Below are 19,605 nucleotides of genomic sequence, written 5' to 3' on the forward strand. Positions count from 1 at the left end.
TCTATTGTTTGTTAAACTCCTTCTGCCCAAAAGCATCTTTCCTCAACTTGAAAGCCATATGACTTGTTAGCTAAAGAGATCCGCAAGATTTCACTATATCCCACAGTGGGCAGTAGTTATTTTATTTGTAGGTTATTGGTTTTATTCGTACGTTATTGGTTTTATTCGTAGGTTATTGGCTTTTCGTCTGATTTGTATTTGTTGGTTAGGGGGGTCTGTGGTTGCAATGCCTTTATTAACTTGTGTATCAAAACCAGGTAAGCTAGGGTTAAATCCTAGCTCTACAGGCTCTGATTAGGTGCACCTGGATAGCTCTGACTATAACCAGGCTAGGTGTTCACCTTAATCAGTCAGTTGGGAGGAGATGACCACAGTGGATTGTGTATGAGCTGGAAAGACAGACAAGCTTGAGTCTCTCTCTGAAAAGAGACTGCACAGGCCATGTGCTGCAAACTGCAAGTATCATTTGTTGCTGTTGGATGACAACTGTTTTGTGGGACCGAACTGGGACTAGCTCAACCATGTCTGAAGTGCCCAATAAACTATATTGTTTAGTTAGCGTCTGGACAAGGCTAGGGGTTTTATATTCATGGTTTTGTTTTGGTACTGTGCAACCAGTGAAAATAAATATTATTCTGTTTATGATATAAAACCCCTGTGACTTTATGTTCCAAGCGGCTACCAGAGAGCATGAATCCCTACAATTGTTTTAGGGAACCAAATTGGACTCTCCAGATGTTCTGCAGTCCATGAGAAATCATCTAACATATGAAAGAAGTAGCTCGAGTTGATTATTCCACAGTCCATGGCTATACTGTTTTACATCAAAATATCCCAATGTTAATAAGATAGGCACATCTAAAATGTTGTATAAGCTTTGTCCAGTCCCAGCCTTAAAGGGGTTATCATTAAAGTACACTCTGCACCCCATCTTGACTGAAAAAAAACAGAAATGTAGAAATTTTTGCAAATTTATTAAAAAAGAAAAACTGAAATATCACATGGTCATAAGTATTCAGACCCTTTGCTCAGTATTGAGTAGAAGCACCCTTTTGAGCTAGTACATCCATGAGTCTTCTTGGGAATGATGCAACAAGTTTTTCCCACCTGGATTTGGGGATCCTCTGCCATTCTTCCTTGCAGATCCTCTTCAGTTCCGTCAGGTTGGATGGTGAACGTTGGTGGACAGACATTTTCAGGTCTCTCCAATTGGGTTTAGGTCAGGGCTCTGGCTAAGCCAGACAAGAATGGTCACAGAGTTATTCTGAAGCCACTCCTTTGTTATTTTAGCTGTGTGCTTAGGGTCATTTTCTTGTTGGAAGGTGAACCTTTGGCCAAGTCTGAGGTCCAGAGCACTCTGGAAGAGGTTTTCATCCAGGATATCTCTGTACTTTGCTGCATTCATGTTTCCTTCAATTGCAACCAGTCATCCTGTCCCTGCAGCTGAAAAACACCCCCATAGCATGATGCTGCCACCACCATGTTTCACTGTTGGAATTGTATTAGGCAGATGATGAGCAGTGCCTGTTTTTTTCCACAAATACCGCTTAGAATTAGCACCAAAAAGTTCTATCTTCGTCTCATCAGACCAGAGAATCTTATTTCTCATAGTCTGGGAGTCCTTCATGTGCTTTTGAGCAAACTCTATGCGGTCTTTCATATGTCTTGCACTGAGGAGAGGCTTCTGTCGGGCCACTCTGCCATAAAGGCCCGACTGGTGGAGGGCTGCAGTGATAGTTGACTTTGTGGAACTTTCTCCCATCTCCCTACTGCATCCCTATGGCCAAGGTTACAAAATAATTTCTGCATTACTCAAGGTTCCTAAGAGCACAGTGGCCTCCATAATCCTTAACTGGAAGAAGTTTGGGACCACCAGAAGTCTTCCTACACCTGGCCGTCCAGTCAAACTGAGCAATCGTGGGAGAAGAGCCTTGATGAGAGAGGTAAAGAAGAACCCCAAAATCAGTGTGGCTGAGCTCCAGAGATGCAGTAGGGAGATGGGAGAAAGTTCCACAAAGTCAACTATCACTGCAGCCCTCTTCCAGTTGGGTCTTTTTGGCAAAGTGGCCCGACAGAAGCCTCTCTTCAGTGCAAAACATATGAAAGCTCGCATAGAGTTTGCTCAAAAACACATGAAGGACTCCCAGACTATGAGAAATAAGATACTCTGGTCAGATGAGACGAAGATGGAACTTTTTGGTGATAATTCTAAGCAGTATGTCTGGAGAAAACAAGGCACTACTCATCACCTGCCCAATACAATCCCAACAGTGAAACATGGTGGCGGCAGCATCATGTTATGGGGGTGTTTTTCAGCTGCAGGGACAGGACGACTGGTTGCAATTGAAGGAAACATGAATACGGCCAAGTACGAAGATATCCTGAATGAAAACCTCTTCCAGAGTGCTCTGGACCTCAGACTTGGCCGAAGGTTCACCTTCCAGCAAGAAAATGACCCTAAGCACACAGCTAAAATAACAAAGGAGTGGCTTCAGAAGAACTATGTGACCATTCTTGACTGGCCCAGCCAGAGCCCTGACCTAAACCCAATTGAGCATCTCTGGAGAGACCTGAAAATGTCTGTCCACCAACGTTCACCATCCAACCTGACGGAACTGGAGAGGTTCTGCAAGGAAGAATGGCAGAGGATCCCCAAATCCAGGTGGGAAAAACTTGTTGCATCATTCCCAAGAAGACTCATGGCTGTAACTAGCTTAAAAGGGTGCTTCTACTCAATACTGAGCAAAGGGTCTGAATACTTATGACCATGTGATATTTCAGTTTTTCTTTTGTAATAAATTTGCAAAAATTTCTACATTTCTGTTTTTTTTCAGTCAAGATGGGGTGCAGAGTGTACCTTTATGAGAAAAAAATGAACTTTTTAGAATTTACCAAATGGCTGCAATGAAACAAAGAGTGAAAATTTTAAAGGGGTCTGAATACTTTCCGTACCCACTGTAAAGTTTTACTGACTCATAAAAACTCCAGTTTGTTAAAAAAAACAGCCTCTTCTGGGCACAAATGTATAACATAAAATAAACAGTTCATATGTATGTAGGTATCAAATATCAGGATGGGCTCACCTATCCAGATCACAGTCGTCTCTCTCTTCTCAGCTTCTGTCTAAGATTGCCAGCACTATAGGTCTTTTCCACCTCCCACACACACAGACCACATCTGAGATAGAGCAGTTGCCATTTAAATGGGCTGCAAAGCCTCAATTGGAGATATGGGAACAGGCAGTCCTATCCAACTTCTCTAGCTACCTCTTTAACCCGGACCCAGAATCTGGGCCCATTGTAAAAATGCTCTCAGCACTAATGGTAGTAGAGCCTGCTTTTCCGGTCTGCACATCACTGAGGCTAACCACCTAGGTGACACCATATCTCTCGTCAAGGACCTGTCCAGCTGCATCCTTACAGTATATGTACATATAGGGTAAAAAAAAATGTTATCCTAGCATGAGAGGTGTATAAGGAATGAGTGACCATTTGGCTGCACAGAATAATATGTGTTAGATGGTATGTGTCCGGCTTATGTTGTGCATTGAGTCAATACCATCATAGTATTGGAAAGACTCTATGGCTATCTGCAGTTATGATTTTACAAATATTTATAGGTATTTGCTATACATTATCACAACTTTTATTTACAGCGATATGTCCGAGTATTAGCTGCCCACAGCATGTGTATTTCATGTGTATGGATTCAGTGGTTGACCTAGAAGTTGCACATATTCCTGAATTATAAGAATGCCCAGTGTGATATAATACATTTGTTTTATGGTCTGCAAAAAATTATCATGCTTTTCCTGCTATTTACTTTTTTTTAAGATAAATGAATGAAAGAGAACTGACTTTTAGGAGACATAATAATGAAAGAGATTTAATTTTCCACATAAACTTTCCAAATTGTGCCTCTTTGTAATGGCTTTTTATAGAGTTTTACAACCCCGGAACATAGCAATTAAAGTAGAACAATATATTTGTATAATTGGAATAGGGAGAATAAATTAGTTCACTTACAGTTTAAATATACTGCTTGTATATCACTAGATATATATATCGGCTTTGGTATGTATGGAGCCTCTTAGGATAAACAGTGGATATAAAAAGTTTAGCACACCCTTAATGAGATTGTTTTTGGAAAGCCTAAAACCAGGATAAATCATGGCAGACGGTTTCCATCTTAATGTGACATTTAAGCTTTCCAATTCAAAGAAAAGCTAAATCATAATTGTAGGGTATCTTAGGATAAAAATCAAGAAAACCTCTGGTTGAATAAGTATCACATTTAGGCCACGGACCCACTATCAGTATTTGGTCAGTATTCGGTCAGTATTTTTTCTCAGGAGTGGGAGCCAAAACCAGATGAGAAACAATCAGAGAAAAGGTATAATAGAAACAAGTCACCAATTCTGTATTTATCACCCACTCCTTTTTTTGGCTCCCACTCCTGAGAAAAAATACTGACCGAATACTGACCAAATACTGATAGTGGGGCCGTGGCCTTACTTTTATAATTGGAGCGGCCTGGTTGATCAGTTTGTATTTACTGCATATTTTTTTATGGTAAAGAAAGAAATGGAAGAAATGTGACATTATGGTGTACTTAACTTTTCAATTATTTTCCGGGAGAGGGGGATTTTTATTTGCATTTCTGTACCCATTTTTCAAGAGTCCATGGTTTATCCACTACTCGTACCTCTAGAGCTGGGGTCCCCAACATGTAGCTCAAGAGCCACATGTGGCTCACGGGCCCGTGATGTGTGGGCTCGCGGCTGTCTGGCAGCTTGGTGCATTACCACCAGGTGTAGCAAACAGCTATTAAGAGTATCTAGATGGTGACTTTTGGGTGTAGCCCTGCACAGAACAACAGATCGGAATAGGGGTAAGAAAGGAAACCCTGGAGCTTGGCATATACTGCCTCGGTGTGATTTCAGTGGAAAAGCTTTGGCTGTCATTATTCTGGTAATGGGGGCTCTGGGTGTCACTACTGTGGCATGAGCTGGATTTGGCTCGTGACCCTTTCACATGTGGCTCTTAACGTCAGAAAGGTTGGGGACCTCTGCTCTATATGCTCCCTCAGGCTGAATTGGGTAATGGCTTGGGTACTGCCAATCTGTTAGTGCAGTGCCAACCCAAGCTTTAAGGCATTATGCACATTGTGTTTCATTAATAGTTGGGAAATCTTCTTGATGTAACCTTTGACATAAGACTCCCCCATATGCCAGATGCATTTTTCAGTGTAAAGCAGTGTTTTTCCACCTCTCTCAATACTACAAATATTAAGCTGTCTGTCCAGTCATTATATAAAGCAGTATTTTCAGTTTGAATGATTCCAGAATTTAATACTTCATGTGTTGGTGGACAGAAGCTCTCCCGGTAGACCATTATAGCTCTACTTTAACAGGAGCACTATTCGTTGTCACTCAGCAGCTCCAAAGAGGGCTACTATGAAAAGGCTTAGTACTTGCTACTCCGTTTTCCAGATCCCAAGGGTTGCCCTGTACTTCACCATTTAACCCCATTACAGGGATCTGGACTTCACATGGACCCCTAGGCTGGGGCCACGGAGTTAGCTGCCATTTGGTGGTGCAAGCTGGCAAGAAGAATGGCCCAGTAGAATCAGAATAATCAGGAGGTCAGTACAGGGAATAAATCACAAGGCAAGAGATTAGTCAAAACACAAGCCATGGTCAAAATCAGGAAAGTCTACAGGGAGCCAAAACAGGATACTGAGACGTTCTATTGGAAAAAGTAATATTATAACTGGCAGTGGACAGCAGGCTTTCAGGAGCTTAAATATCCTGCAGCCCCACCCAGAAAGGAAGGAAATACTGAAAAGTTAACTACTGATCTCCCAGTATGGATAGAACTATAAGTACCTGAAGACACGGAACTAGAGTTGTCACCTTGCGTCGACCACAACAAAGGCGCAGCACCGCCTGGCAACAGGAGCCACGACAGGAAGGGCATGAACTGACACAGATGTCACATATACTAATGGTGGTTTTGAAAACCCCTTCACGTGTATTGAATTTTTCTTTTTGGGGAATTTTTGTTGTTGAATTTTGTAGCACAAATACTGATTGATCCCCACATAATAGGTTTATATGTTTGCTCCGTACAGGAACTAGTAGAATATTATAAGCACCAATCCCTCCGCGAAGGTTTCAGAAGTTTGGACACAACTCTTCTATTCCCTTACAATTCTCCTGAAAATCAGGCTGGACATGCAAGTAACCGGTCGTTGGGAATGTGTAAGTAGTTGTTCGTCCACCAGGGTGACTTGGCTTGTGATCAGTTCCTCTTGAGTGTTGTAGTCCTATGGCTGCGGTCACACACCAGCAGTTGTAATGTAGTGTGACTGCTTGTTAATTGTTAAACCGGGATTAGAGTCAACAGGATTAAGCCATTATTTCTCCTTCACTTGTTTTCATCAAGCAAACTTTGTATGAAGTATGTGACCCTCTTCAGTGTCATCAGTAAAGTCCAATTCACACTGTTCATGTTTGTATAGCATATATGAAGGGAGGACAAAACATAAGCCAGGATGCCGCTCTTCAGTGGGCTACATTATCCTTAGGCTCCTATGTTAAAAAACTATATATATAAAGTGTGGGATGCTTTTGTTGAGCATGCCTCTGTATGGTACAGCAACACTCCGCTATTCCATACATCTGAAAAATACATATATTGCTCTATGCTATTCTGATGGAGGTCTAAGAGACACTGAATAGGGTCCTGGGGTACGTTTGACTATACAGCTAACAAATATTGCAAATACTGTTTTGAATTCAGCCTAATGATCTATACAAAAGTGTCCCAATAGAAAATCTGTATCAGGGGCCTTTACAAACCATTTGTCATTTAGACTGGTGTCTTCTTATGATGGTCTTCTTTCGGCCCCAAGGACCTATGTGTGGCTGCTAACTCTGTGCTCCTCTGTGCCAGAAAATTAGCATTAAGGCTCCTGTCTTTTTTACTGTTCAGATGTCAGACATGCACAATAAGTTGTTACATCTATAGCCCCTTTTTAGTCAGGATGATGGTTTTTCTCCGGCTCTATCTCTCTAGCCATAAATTTAGTTCTCAGAATGGGATCAGATCCCATCTTGTCACATCAGAAAAGTTGTTCCCACAGTAAGCCTTCGAAAAAGTGTTTCTAATCTTCAATGCCAAAATCCAGTCCTCCTTCTTCCACTAAATATGACTTTTCATGCTCAAAGCCTTTAAGGGGTTGTCGTTTTAAAACCAGTTATCACCTATCCACGGGATAGGTGATATCTTATTGATTGGTGGATGTCTGACCATTTTCCACCTATAAGCTAAATGGGGATACTTTTAATCCCATTCCAAAATGGTGCGGCAGGTCGGATGCCCGAACAACGCTGCATTCATTCTTTTTGGGGCTGCTGGAAAAGCCACAGGGCTCTGGAGCATCATATGGAATGAATGGAGCGCAGGTTGAGTATGTGCAATGCCGCTCCACCCCTTTTAGTCTCATCAGGTTGTGGCAGTGATATACTGTAGTGTCACCTCTCCCAATCACAGAGCACGCATGCTATACTCAGTGAAGAAATGACCTTGCAGCTTATGTACGATACACAGCATGCTCTACTTTTTTCCCATCCATGATTCCTGATTATGAAAAAAAAAATGCTAATCCTTTTTTTTTTGAGGATCTGGAGGACAAAAAAGTGCTTATAGTGCAAGGCCTGCGTCACTGCATGTTGGGTGTTATAGCTGGGCGCTGTCGGATAAAGCATGCTTAACCTTAAGAGACAATGAAAACATGTTATTTTTCTAAGGTGGCCATATACTTTATGCCATCATTAGCAGCTCTGTGCTTTTTGAATATCGCACCTTCCATAGGAATAACGTGTACCACACGAATAGCGTAGAGCACCAAACCACTGTTCAGTCTTAAAGGGGTATTGCCATCTCCAATATCCTATCTCAATATGTAGTAGGTGCAATAATAATCATATTAGCAAAAATCTCCAATTAGAAATGTAGTATAGTTCTTCTGATTTGCTATGTCGCTTACCTCATGTGCAGGCATTGCAGTAGCTTACATATCCATGGTTACGACCGCTAACAGCTAACTGTCACTATATGAGTAGTTGTAACCATGGATACCTAAGCTACGGCAATGCCCTGCACATGGAGTAAGGATATAGCAAATCAGAAGAACTATACTACATTTCTAATTGGAGGTATTTGCTAATATTATTATTATTTCACATACTACATATTGGAATAGGATCTTGGAGATGGGACTACCCCTTTAAGTCCGTAAATGTAGCACGACGATTGTTCCTACGTTGGCTACCTCTTGTTACAAATGTGGCAACTAAAGATCAGACATGTAGAATTCCAACATACCTGATCCTTCTTTTCCCTGACATCTGCCATCGGGAAAAGTCAGGACACTTCTCTCCATATTATATAGTTAGCTAGTCTAACAGAAATCGGTTGGGATGTCCTCTGTATAATATGTATGACTACTGTAAGCAGGTATTCCCAGCTCATTTTTGCCATATCCACTGGATGTACCATAAATGTATAATAGATGCACATTCCCTATCATTTTGGGGACAGGTCCCATAGTGGGCCATCCACTAATGCTTGTGCATTATTTCTGAAAACCAGGAATAACTATAAGATGAGTAGAACTGAGGACATCTCAGGGCTTTACATTCACAGTGAATCTCCACATTCATTTTTTTTTCCATTTCAATTTTGAATTGAACTCCATTTTTGTGGTTCTTGGCTCCAAATTTCCCAGATATTGTTTTGTTATTGTGATGGCTGAAAGTAACCAGAATTTTATTATATAACACCTATGTGCATTATCACATACTTGGATTTTGGATGCAGTTTTTGAATCCACAAGCCATAAATGGATTTTAGAGAAGGAGAAGTCTCAGGTGCCTATTCATGAAAGCTTTTACTACAGAAAAGTGTCAAAAAAGCTTTGAAAATCCATAACATTTTTTGCTCAACGCTGAGTTGCTCAAAAATTTTGCGACTTTTAGCGTTTTCATGCCATTTTGAATCAGCTCCCCTGAAATAGATGGAGCTGGGGAGGCGGTGGAATGGGTTCATGAAAAATGATGGTGTCTTGTATGGTGCCCAACACTAAGAAGATGCGCCCAACACTAAGAAGATGCGCCCAACACTAAGATATGCCGTATTCATTAAGTTGCGTGTTCCTCTTAATGAATTCAGCTACTTGTACTCCAGTGAGACTGGCGTAGCACAAGAAATGGGTCGGCCCCTTTGTCTCTTCTTTACAGGTGTCTTCCATTTATGGTTTTGACTTCAAAACCTACTGACGATGTATGTTAGACATGTACGAACCTGGATAGTTTTTCAGATGGAAAACGCTTCAGGACACACTTTTTTGGCGTCTTTTGTCCTGCAGCATCTTTTTTGGTGTCTTTTCGGTAATTTTTTGCTAGGTCTTTTGCCATCAGCTTTTTTAACTTGTATTGAATAAACTAGCGAGAGCCTTCCAATCAGAAGCCGCCTGAAGAATGGTCTACTCACTTCTTTTAACTACTTAGCATCTTTGGAAACCTGAAGTGGTTAAAAGACGCTCCAAAGACTGAATGTATACACAAGTCGTTTTTGCAGTGCATATGTTCATTCTTTTTAGCTTTTTTTTTTAGTTCTTTTTCAGGCAGGTAACAGACCCCCCTGAAAAAGATGTTGTGTGCACATACCCAAAAAACTGCATCAAAAAGTGAATTTGGACTTGGAAACCGGACCTAAAACTTTACAGAGGATTTGGAACTCTGAATCAGAACAATGCCTCACTGACCACAATAGAGATATAATTAGGAAATAATCCGCACAGAATTTCAGCTTGGAAAGTGTTAGCGGTGTACATGCATACACAATAATGCATTCTCACAGTCGTAGGTAATAACCCCAGGTTCATAGGTCATGAATGGTGCTTCCCTCCACACAACACCACCCACAGGCCATGAAGACTTCAGATGCCCGTCCCTGCCCTGGGCTGTGCGTGTGGCTTTGGCACTTGTTACACCAGTTGTGCTGCTCAATGATGCTGTGGTTTTATTTCTCAGTGACTTTGTGACGTAGTAGTGACTCTCTGGTCTTTGCTTGTCTGTCTTCTCTCCAAGCCACGTCTGTGCTGTGTGGGTTTGCTTTTGTTACTGCGCCTGAGTACAGCTTTGTGCCCCCCTCCACTGCTCCCTTCTGGTCAGGTAGCTATGGCACTGCTTTCTTTTCCTCCTGCATGTCCCTCACTCTCACCACAAAGCTGCCAGTTGTCAGATTAGGAAACAATCAGTAAATGAGTTATTATTATCAGTCATGATGTATGAAATATTTTAGATTCACTTAAAGGGGTATTCCCATCTACAAGATCCTATCCCAATATGTGGTATGTGTAATAATAATAATAATATTAGCAAATACCTACAATTAGAAATGTAGTATAGTTTTTCTGATTCGCTATGTCTTTCCTCATTTGCAGGACCTTAGGTATCCATGGCTAACTAACTGTCACTATATCAGTGGTTGTAACCATGGATACCTAAGGTCCTGCAATGCCTGCACATGAGGAAAGAGACATAGCGAATCAGAAAAACTATACTACATTTCTAATTGGAGATATTTGCTAATATTATTCTTATTACACCTACTACATATTGGGATAGGATCTTGGCGATGGGAATACCCCTTTAAAGGGAACCTGCTCATTGTCTGTAAGCCCTGTGGAATATAATAGCACTATATATGTAAAATAATTAAAGATTGTACCTGCAGTCTGATCGGCAAGCATAATATAAAGGACAAGGAGCTGAGTGGATTGGTATATAGTCTTTGTACAAAAAGCCTCAAGATAATTTGTATTTTATTACTTAAATTCCCGCTCATCTTGGGCTGTAGGCGGTACTAATCACTGATTGACAGCTATCTCTATGCATGTTCCTATATTGAAGGCGGTCAGTCTTTGAGTGAGACCTTCCACTCGACTCCTAAGCCCAGAATCAATTGGGATTTCTTTCAATTATAGGGGGCTGGCCATTACTTTTTTATTGATGGCCATTAATATTTGATTAGAAGGGGTGTGATACCCAGCACCCCTGCCGATCAGATGTTGGCAGAACATAGCAGCTCCATCATTTCTATAGTGGCTTGTACCAGTCATTTCAGACCCTCTCCCCCAAGTGAACAGGGGCTGGATCTGTAGTACCCGGCCGCGGGAACTATAGTTTTGACGGAGCTGCTGTGTTCCTGCAGCATCTGAGAACTGCCGGACACCACATGCGCTGGTAACAGCTGATCAGTGGTGGTGCCTGTTATCGCTCCGCCACCAATCAGATAAAAAAGTAGTTGCCAACCATTTTAATTACAATCCAAACCACTCACTTTCTATCTTTCAAAGTTGACTCCATTCTGCATTATATCAGTTACTAAAGCATATGAATGGGTCCTTTTTTTGGTATAACTATAATTGTATGTTATATCGGCACTGAAATAAGTCATTACTTACAGCCAGGAAACTTCAAATTCCTGTTAGTAATTGCCATCCTCTAGTCAATAAATGGGACTGATAAACGTTACAGAATGCAAGGGAAACATTGGCGAATCCCACCGTTACCTTATTCAATTATTTATACTCCTCATCTACAATGAGTATCATCTAATACTCATCTTCTACTGATGGAGATTCTCTAGCGACACTAGATACTAAATTACTATTCAAGACTTACAGGTGCATCTCACTAAATTAGAATATCATCAAAAAGTTAATTTATTTCAGTTCTTCAATACAAAAAGTGAAACTCATATATTATATAGAGTCATTACAGAGTGATCTATTTCAAGTGTTTATTTCTGTTAATGTTGATGATTATGGCTTACAGTCAATGAAAACACAAAAGTCATTATCTCAGTAAATTAGAATACTTTATAACAACAGCTTGAAAAATGTTTTTAAAATCCGAAATGTTGGCCTACTGAAATGTATGTTCAGTAAATGCACTCAATACTTGGTCGGGGCTCCTTTTGCATCAATTACTGCATCAATGTGGCGTGGCATGGAGGCGATCAGCCTGTGGCACTGCTGAGGTGTTATGGAAGCCCAGGTTGCTTTGATAGCAGCCTTCAGCTTGTCTGCATTGTTGGGTCTGGTGTCTCTCATCTTCCTCTTGACAATACCCCATAGATTCTCTATGGGGTTAAGGTCAGGCGAGTTTTCTGGCCAATCAAGCACTGTGATACTGTTGTGTGTAAACCAGGTATTGGTACTTTTGGCAGTGTGGACAGGGGCCAAGTCCTGCTGGAGAATGAAATTTCCATCTCCAAAAAGCTTGTCGGCAGAGGGAAGCATGAAGTGCTCTAACATTTCCTGGTAGACGGCTGCGCTGACTTTGGTCTTGATAAAACACAGTGGACCTACACCAGCAGATGACATGGCTCCCCAAACCATCACTGATTGTGGAAACTACACACTAGACCTCAAGCAGCTTGGATTGTGGCCTCTCCACTCTTCCTCCAGACTCTGGGACCTTGATTTCTAAATGAAAATTGGGACTCTGGGACCTTGTGGAATGTGTCAATGACTGCCTTCTGGACATCTGTCTAGTCAGCAGTCTTCCCCATGATTGTGGAGCCTACTGAAACAGACTAAGGGACCTTTTTAAATGCTTAGGAAGCCTTTGCAGGTGTTTTTTGTTAATTATTCTAATTTACTGAGATAATGACTTTTGTGTTTTCATTGGCTGTAAGCCATAATCATCAACATTAACAGAAATAAACACATGAAATAGATCACTCTGTTTGTAATGACTCTATATAATATATGAGTTTCACTTTTTGTTTTGAAGAACTGAAATAAATTAACCTTTTGATGATATTCTATTTAGTGAGATGCACCGGTGTATGTCTGTTCAGTGATCTCCAGATGTGGGGATCTGTCAGGTTGTGTTAAGAGCTAGCGAGCGATGAAGCGTTGAAAAGATCACTGATCAAATCATCAATAAACATTGGCAACTCTGAAAATCCCATCCCTTAGCATGCTATACATTGTATGTGACTATATTCTGTACGTCTGCCTGGCAGCAGTCGTGGCAGTCAGAGATTTGGACACTCGGAATGACACATTTTTTTCCTTTACTTAAATGCATGTAAATCATTTTTGCAATTTCATTAAAAATTTTACACATTCCACTTTGATGTGGTCTCTGGTCATCTGAGAGCTGAGAGAAGAGGAATCAACTGAGAGGAGCTGAAAAAAGGACAGATAGAAGAGTTAGAAATTCTCCAAGTAGAATAAGCTCACTGACAGATTCCCAGTTAATTCATTCTGCAGCCAGCAATAGAGAGTGCAACACAGAGCCTATAAAAAGAAAACGGTGCCACATTCTTTTGAAACCCAATTACAAATAAGATTTTTTTTTTCCAAAAATTCATGCCGCTCAGAATAAAAATATTTCCTCAAATTTTGATAATCCCTTTAAATATTATAACTTCATTACATTATTACTGGCTAAGGTGAAATAATTATATTTAAAGGGCAGTGTATGCCAAGGGAAATGCAAATGATTTGTGTAAATCCTTGCACTCGGCATAACCTAGTGTATGGAGTAATAAGTGTAGGCACATTATATCTAACCCTATTTGTCAGAATTACTTTCTGTGGGTTGTACATTATACATGCATAGGTAAACCAAATTCTACATGGCCCTTTTCTGCAAGGAGAAAGCAGTATATCTTGGGCATGTTGCTCTCTTCCAAGGTGGTGGCAGCTTATGCTGTAGGTATGGCTGCCTTAGCTCATGCCTATTGTCAAAGAAACGCGAACAAGTAGCACGACTTCATAGTGAACTGCATGTAAAGCAAATAGAAAGAGCAAATGTCATAGGATTAGGTGGAATTACAGTTTATTATTACTCTTAGAATAAAGTCCTTCCCAGATCCCAGATCTCTGACTAACCATCATAATATCCACGCAAACGCATTGCTTGATATATCACAACATTTCTCAGTATAATAATCTGACGATCAGCTGTTAATAGTTTTAGTGTTGGGACTAGTCTAGTCGAGTATGATGGTTTTACTGAAGCTTCATATAGAGAATCTACATACGTAGTAATGGCCATTTCTCCCACTGTCCATCACGTCACAGATTAATGCAATGCTTTCTAACCATTTTTACTCCACCATACCATTCATTTTATGTGAGGTTACTTTATTTTACCTGTTATGACTTTTGTCTTTTATTATTCTTTCAGTCCTTAGTCCCAAAGTTCTAGGTATCGCCATTGCACGGTATGATTTCTGTGCGAGAGACATGAGGGAGCTGTCCTTATTTAAAGGCGATGTGGTAAAGATCTATACCAAGTCAGGGACCAATGGCTGGTGGAGAGGAGAAACTAATGGAAAGGTACATGCATTATAGTGGAAGAGGGGATGTAATAAAATAAATTGATATAACAAAAGCCACTGCTTAACTCAGCAGTTATTAATCATTAACAAGACCATTTACAGTTTCCTATGTTACAGAATTGTAATGTATCTGTAAAATTGAAATCAGATGCCATACTGATATTCCGTATGCCATGCGATTTTTTTCACTTTCCACTTTCGGAGTGAAATCACAGCATGCTGCGATTTTTTTTTCATGCCTAATACAGCTGAGATAAAAAAGCAATCTGCATTGCCTCATTGAATAACTTTGGTCATAGTGCAATCCGATTCTTTACGCTAGTATGAGCGAGCCAAATGAGTGAGTCTCATCTGATTTTCGGAGGAAAATCGTGCATTTTGTGATTTTTTTTTTTCACATGCAGATTCAGTCCGTGCAAAAAAAATCGTTCTTCCAAACTGCCCCTTTGAATAACATTGGTCCCAGTGCGATCCGTTTTTTTTAACGAATAGCACTTTGATTGAAAATGCGGTCGTGTACACGAGTCCTAATAAGTGGCAGTAGAGTGCCTGTGCTCTTCTTCTGTGAAGCTGTTTTCATGTTGTGAGGATAGAGCATGTGCGTTCACAATCGTTCCCATTATTGAGCTGAAAGAACCCCATTGTTTCTTAACACTTAGCAGTGCCATTTAATCCCTGAAGAAATTGGCAATGATCTGCAATCCTCTGTGAGTTGGTGCTGTAAATAGTGAAGTGGTCTTACTTTTTTTTTTGTTTTTTGCTTTGCACCCACAGGTTGGTTGGTTTCCATCCACATATGTAGAAGAAGATGAATGATGTTAACGATCTTCAGTGCAACACTGGAAATATTTCTGAAGTTTGCAAACATCGGCTTAACCACCTCCGTGGCATGGAGCAATCGCTGAGTTCTCCACTGTCTCAATACTGTTCATGTATCTAATGAGCATGCTCTGAAGGGGGGACTCGTATGATTTTGGGATGTACCATGGCATTGCAGGCCTGATGGTGCACAGATTGAAATTGACCTGAACATGCTATTGTGTGAGAAGGGCTGAAAAATCGTATTCACAACAACTAAGCCATATCTTACTATGCCAAACTGAAGGAGCTCACACACAGTGCCTATAAAATGTAACTACCCCACTGGAATTTTTCATGTTTTATATTTTTACAGCATTAAATGGGTTAAGTAAGATAAATTAAGGTCAATGTAAAAAGTCTATTATAGATACAAATGTCTAAATGTCCCCTGTTCACCCCTAAAATTCTTCACCGAGGCGTAGCGTCACCTCCACACATTAAACCTCTGTATGTCATGTTTTTCCAAAATTCTTCAAGCTGGCAAAGTTTATGTGAAATAAGCTGGTCAGCCCCAGGCTCGCAGGTGGGGGTACGTCTGTATTGCAGGAACATTGGGGCAGATGTATTACTGTTGTTGATCACAAATTCTGCCATTGGAGGCATCAAAATTTTGGCACAAATCATTTTCGAAAAATGTATTAGCGAAATGCGCCCAAAAGAATAGATGTCTGCACGTCTAAAGTGTCCAGGAGAGCGGGCTTGGCTTTGTAAAGTCGCAGAACACTCTGAAATTCTTTCTGATGTTCGCCAATTTTGTGGGGCAGATTACTGATAGCACCAAAGAGTTGGTATGAAAAAAGAGGAGTCCAGCATGGATATAGATTTGTCAAACTGCCAGGCAAACATTCCAATACACTGCATAGATCAATAACACAAGCATAGATTTTACAAGAGAAATATGCTTTTGTTTCCTTTCTGAACTCATCTTTCACTCAGAAATAGAGCTAAAATCTGTCCTAGCTGGGCGAGGAGGAGCAGAGTAAGGGAAGCAGAGAAATTGTGCTGCTGCTCTCTAGTAAGTGTTATATCTCACCTCATCAGTGCTTAGTAATACTGTATAATGTCCTCCATGCATCTATTGCTTCTGAACAAGTTGTACATAGAGACAAGAGAGCGGGAATCCATCACCCTCATATCTGTGTGTGCTGTGCATGGGAGACATCATACCTGCTAGTCTGCCCCCTTAGCTCAGAGACATCTGTAAATTAGAGACACAACCTGGAACCAGCTGTTGAAAAATGCATAATAAAAAGCCATATAACGACCAGAAAGAGCATTATTCCAAGTCTGCACTCACATGACAACTTATTCCTTAGAATCACCTGAAAAGACAGGTACGCTGCGTATTTCTGAGTAAAAGTTGCACTAATTTTTGATCTTTTATTGATAAACATGACACAAATCTCCTTTTTTTTTTTTTTTACATTTTTATTGAGAGAAAAATATTTAATATTTCCAATGGATGTAAATGAAACATGAAAAATAAACATGTACGGTGACTGCTTTACATATATTGTAGGTACTGATATACATACACACACACATGTCGCAGAGCTGAATGTGTCATTAGTCAATATGCTCTTTGGATTTTGCAACCAGCTGTTTGTAGGGGCGACCGCTGTCCACGTCCCCTTTATTGGTGACCGGGTTCTGCCTCATACTTTTAGTAGCAGCCATGCTAGGTGCTGCAGCTCAGTCCCATTCACTTGAATAGAGCAAAGCTGTAGTAAACTAATAGCAGGCACTGCCATAAATATAAGTGTGCTATGACCGCCCCTCCTATGTACAGCACCATGGAATCAATAAATGAATAATAATAATAAATAAAAATGACCCATTAAGACAGCTGCCAAGAGTCGAACCCCCAAAGTCCAACATTGATAGTATCCTAAGGATATCCCCTTTGAGACTATGCATTTACAGAAGTAGCATTTTTCAGCTAACACATAATGCATTACCTATACCATGTCACTAAAGGATATCTGGATGCAGACAGCTATAACTGGACATTTAGGCCTCACACCACCGTATTAATCAGATTTTTTATAGCACAGCACTTGGACCAATGATATGTAATGGGGCAGTCCTGATCAACTGTTTTTTTCTCAAATCAATATGGCATGAGAAACAAATTGCAGCATGCTGCGATTTGACGCATAAATCGTGCGAGACTCGCCCATTCAAGTCTATGTGTGCATGGCAATCATCGGACTGCACTCAGATGATATCCAAGTGCAGTCCTATTTCTGCTGACTCAGAAAATGGAAAAGATGGAGAAATTTTGTCCTCTATCTTCTCTTCTAGCAAAGAAGCTATCAATTAAGCAACACAAGACAGCGCTGGGCAGGGGAAAGCCGGAGAGCACACGCTTGGGAAGTGCTTCCACACATCAAAAGCACTTTAGCCTCATTTGCATAATGAGTCAAATGACGATTTCTCTGTAATGGAAGAACGGACTGGCTAGATAAAGGTATTGCTGGACTTGTCTTTTCAAGACCTACATGCTCTTGTAAACAGTTTTAGGGGTAAAATCCCGATAAAAAATTCCCTTTAACACAGTACAAGCCATTGAAAATATTAAGGTAGGCGTCAAGTTACATGATATCTTCTTGCATCATTGAATATAGTAATGTTAGGAAATGCTACACCTGCAGCTAAACTTGGGAGAAATGAATCACCAAATGACACCATTCAGCTCTGCTACATCTAACAAATCCTGCACTTGTACATCCGATAGGGCATATATTTATATATTGTGTGTATATAGTGGGCCTGCCATGCTTTATGTCATTCTCTACTAGTAAATGTAGCTTAATGGGATATCTACGGAAAACATTGAAGAAAGGAGCAGCTGGAAATAGATGGTAACATGTATTGCGGCATGCTCTATTATTTATGAATTTCCCAATTTTTCTGTATTATTTCTTTCTACCTGTAATGTGAATGCACAGAAATTTTGTTCTATATTTTGTACTATGATTCTGAGATTCAGATTATTATTTATTGCAAGATGTAGAATTAACAGTATTAATTTCTCTTATCTTTTCTACCACCTAAGGAAATGTTTAGATGCCACCTTTTTCATTATGTATCTTCACTTTAAACAAGCTTCTGAATTTTATTGTTTGTTTTTTTTACTTGACAATAAGTTACTGAATAAACCAAAAATACAGACAAAACGTGTGCAGTTATTAATTCTGCGTAAAGATAAAAGCACTTGTATCATGTAAATGCACACACAGCATCATTGCAATCTAAAAATGTCTTAAGGGTTTGCAAGTGTGGCAAAGAGGCACGCAGTCATCCAAGGACAAGCCGGGAAATATATATTACCTCCAGGGGCAGATACAACAAGGGAAGTGGAAATGACTCGATTTAGATTTAAAGTGGTCCCAAAACTTTCAGCTACTATTTTAAGGTTGAATTTTGTTGTGTACTGTCCGTTTATATGCCAGGCAAATCTCCCAGAGTAAAGGACCTGTCAGCTCTCGTCGCCCTGCTGACAGTGCTAGACTGTAGGGTCACACTCTTGACAAATAAAATGGTAATAAATTAAATGAAATTAAATACATTCCATGAAAAATACATATTTTTTCAGATAACATGATAACATTTCTTTCTTTCTGACTCTTGTCAAGAGACTGTTGTCTTGACTCTGACAAGAGTCAGAATGAAATATTATATGTTATTTATCATGTCATCAGAAAAAATATGTATTTTTCATGGAATGTATTTGTGGCGCCCTGTTGCGCACAGATGCCACAGAACCCAGTAGGGTGCATGGATGGACTTCTCCACAAGAGGCCCTCACACATTCACACACCTCCACCCTACCACCTCAGACCACCAGAGGGAGCCCTGATATATATAGGGAGGGCGGAGCCAGGCAGCTCGGTTAGCTCAGTGAAGAGTCAGAAGTTAGTTGTGAGAGAGTGTGCTGGCACTTAGACCAGCGAAGATGCAGCTCGTCTGCTGCTGCCGTAGTGAGGGCCCTGAGTGTGGCCGACCGAGGAGGAAAGGAGAGAGGAGTTGAGGGGGCAGAGGAGCGTACCAGGCTCACCCCGAAATATACACCGGACACCGGGTCCGCGCCTACGGGGACCCTTTATACCCAGCAGGGACCACCAGATACCTGGAGGACTACAAGTCCCAGGTCGACCAACGCTGACTATTGTACCAGGGCTAGGAGTCACGGAGGCCCCAGCGTCCAGGGAGAGTGATCTCCAGGAGAAGGCCCTACCACCAGGTCAGCAGGTGCAAGAGAGAGAGACAGTAATAAAGCCAGGCCTAGCTCCAGGCAGGTCAGAAGCTT

General features: G+C 40.7%; 1 protein-coding gene across 4 annotated transcripts in view; it reads left to right on the forward strand.

Moving 5' to 3' along the window:
• The window catches only part of VAV3 (vav guanine nucleotide exchange factor 3), a 256,738-nt gene extending 238,276 nt beyond the window's left edge, over window positions 1–18,462 (forward strand). For 2 of the 4 annotated variants that reach the window (XM_073642837.1, XM_073642838.1), the window contains exons 25-28: window positions 6,133–6,262; window positions 10,157–10,240; window positions 14,279–14,430; window positions 15,207–18,462. In XM_073642837.1, the coding sequence (XP_073498938.1) occupies window positions 6,133–6,262; window positions 10,157–10,240; window positions 14,279–14,430; window positions 15,207–15,248 (408 nt within the window). In that variant the 3' untranslated portion in view covers window positions 15,249–18,462. The remainder of the gene's footprint in view (window positions 1–6,132; window positions 6,263–10,156; window positions 10,241–14,278; window positions 14,431–15,206) is intronic. The other 2 variants (XM_073642839.1, XM_073642840.1) reach the window with 1 other exon arrangement.
• Window positions 18,463–19,605: the final 1,143 nt, after the last annotated feature.

Source organism: Phyllobates terribilis, unplaced genomic scaffold, assembly GCF_046119375.1.
Source record: "Phyllobates terribilis strain yellow unplaced genomic scaffold, ASM4611937v1 Scaffold_8__6_contigs__length_399053987, whole genome shotgun sequence".
NCBI lineage: Eukaryota > Metazoa > Chordata > Amphibia > Anura > Dendrobatidae > Phyllobates > Phyllobates terribilis.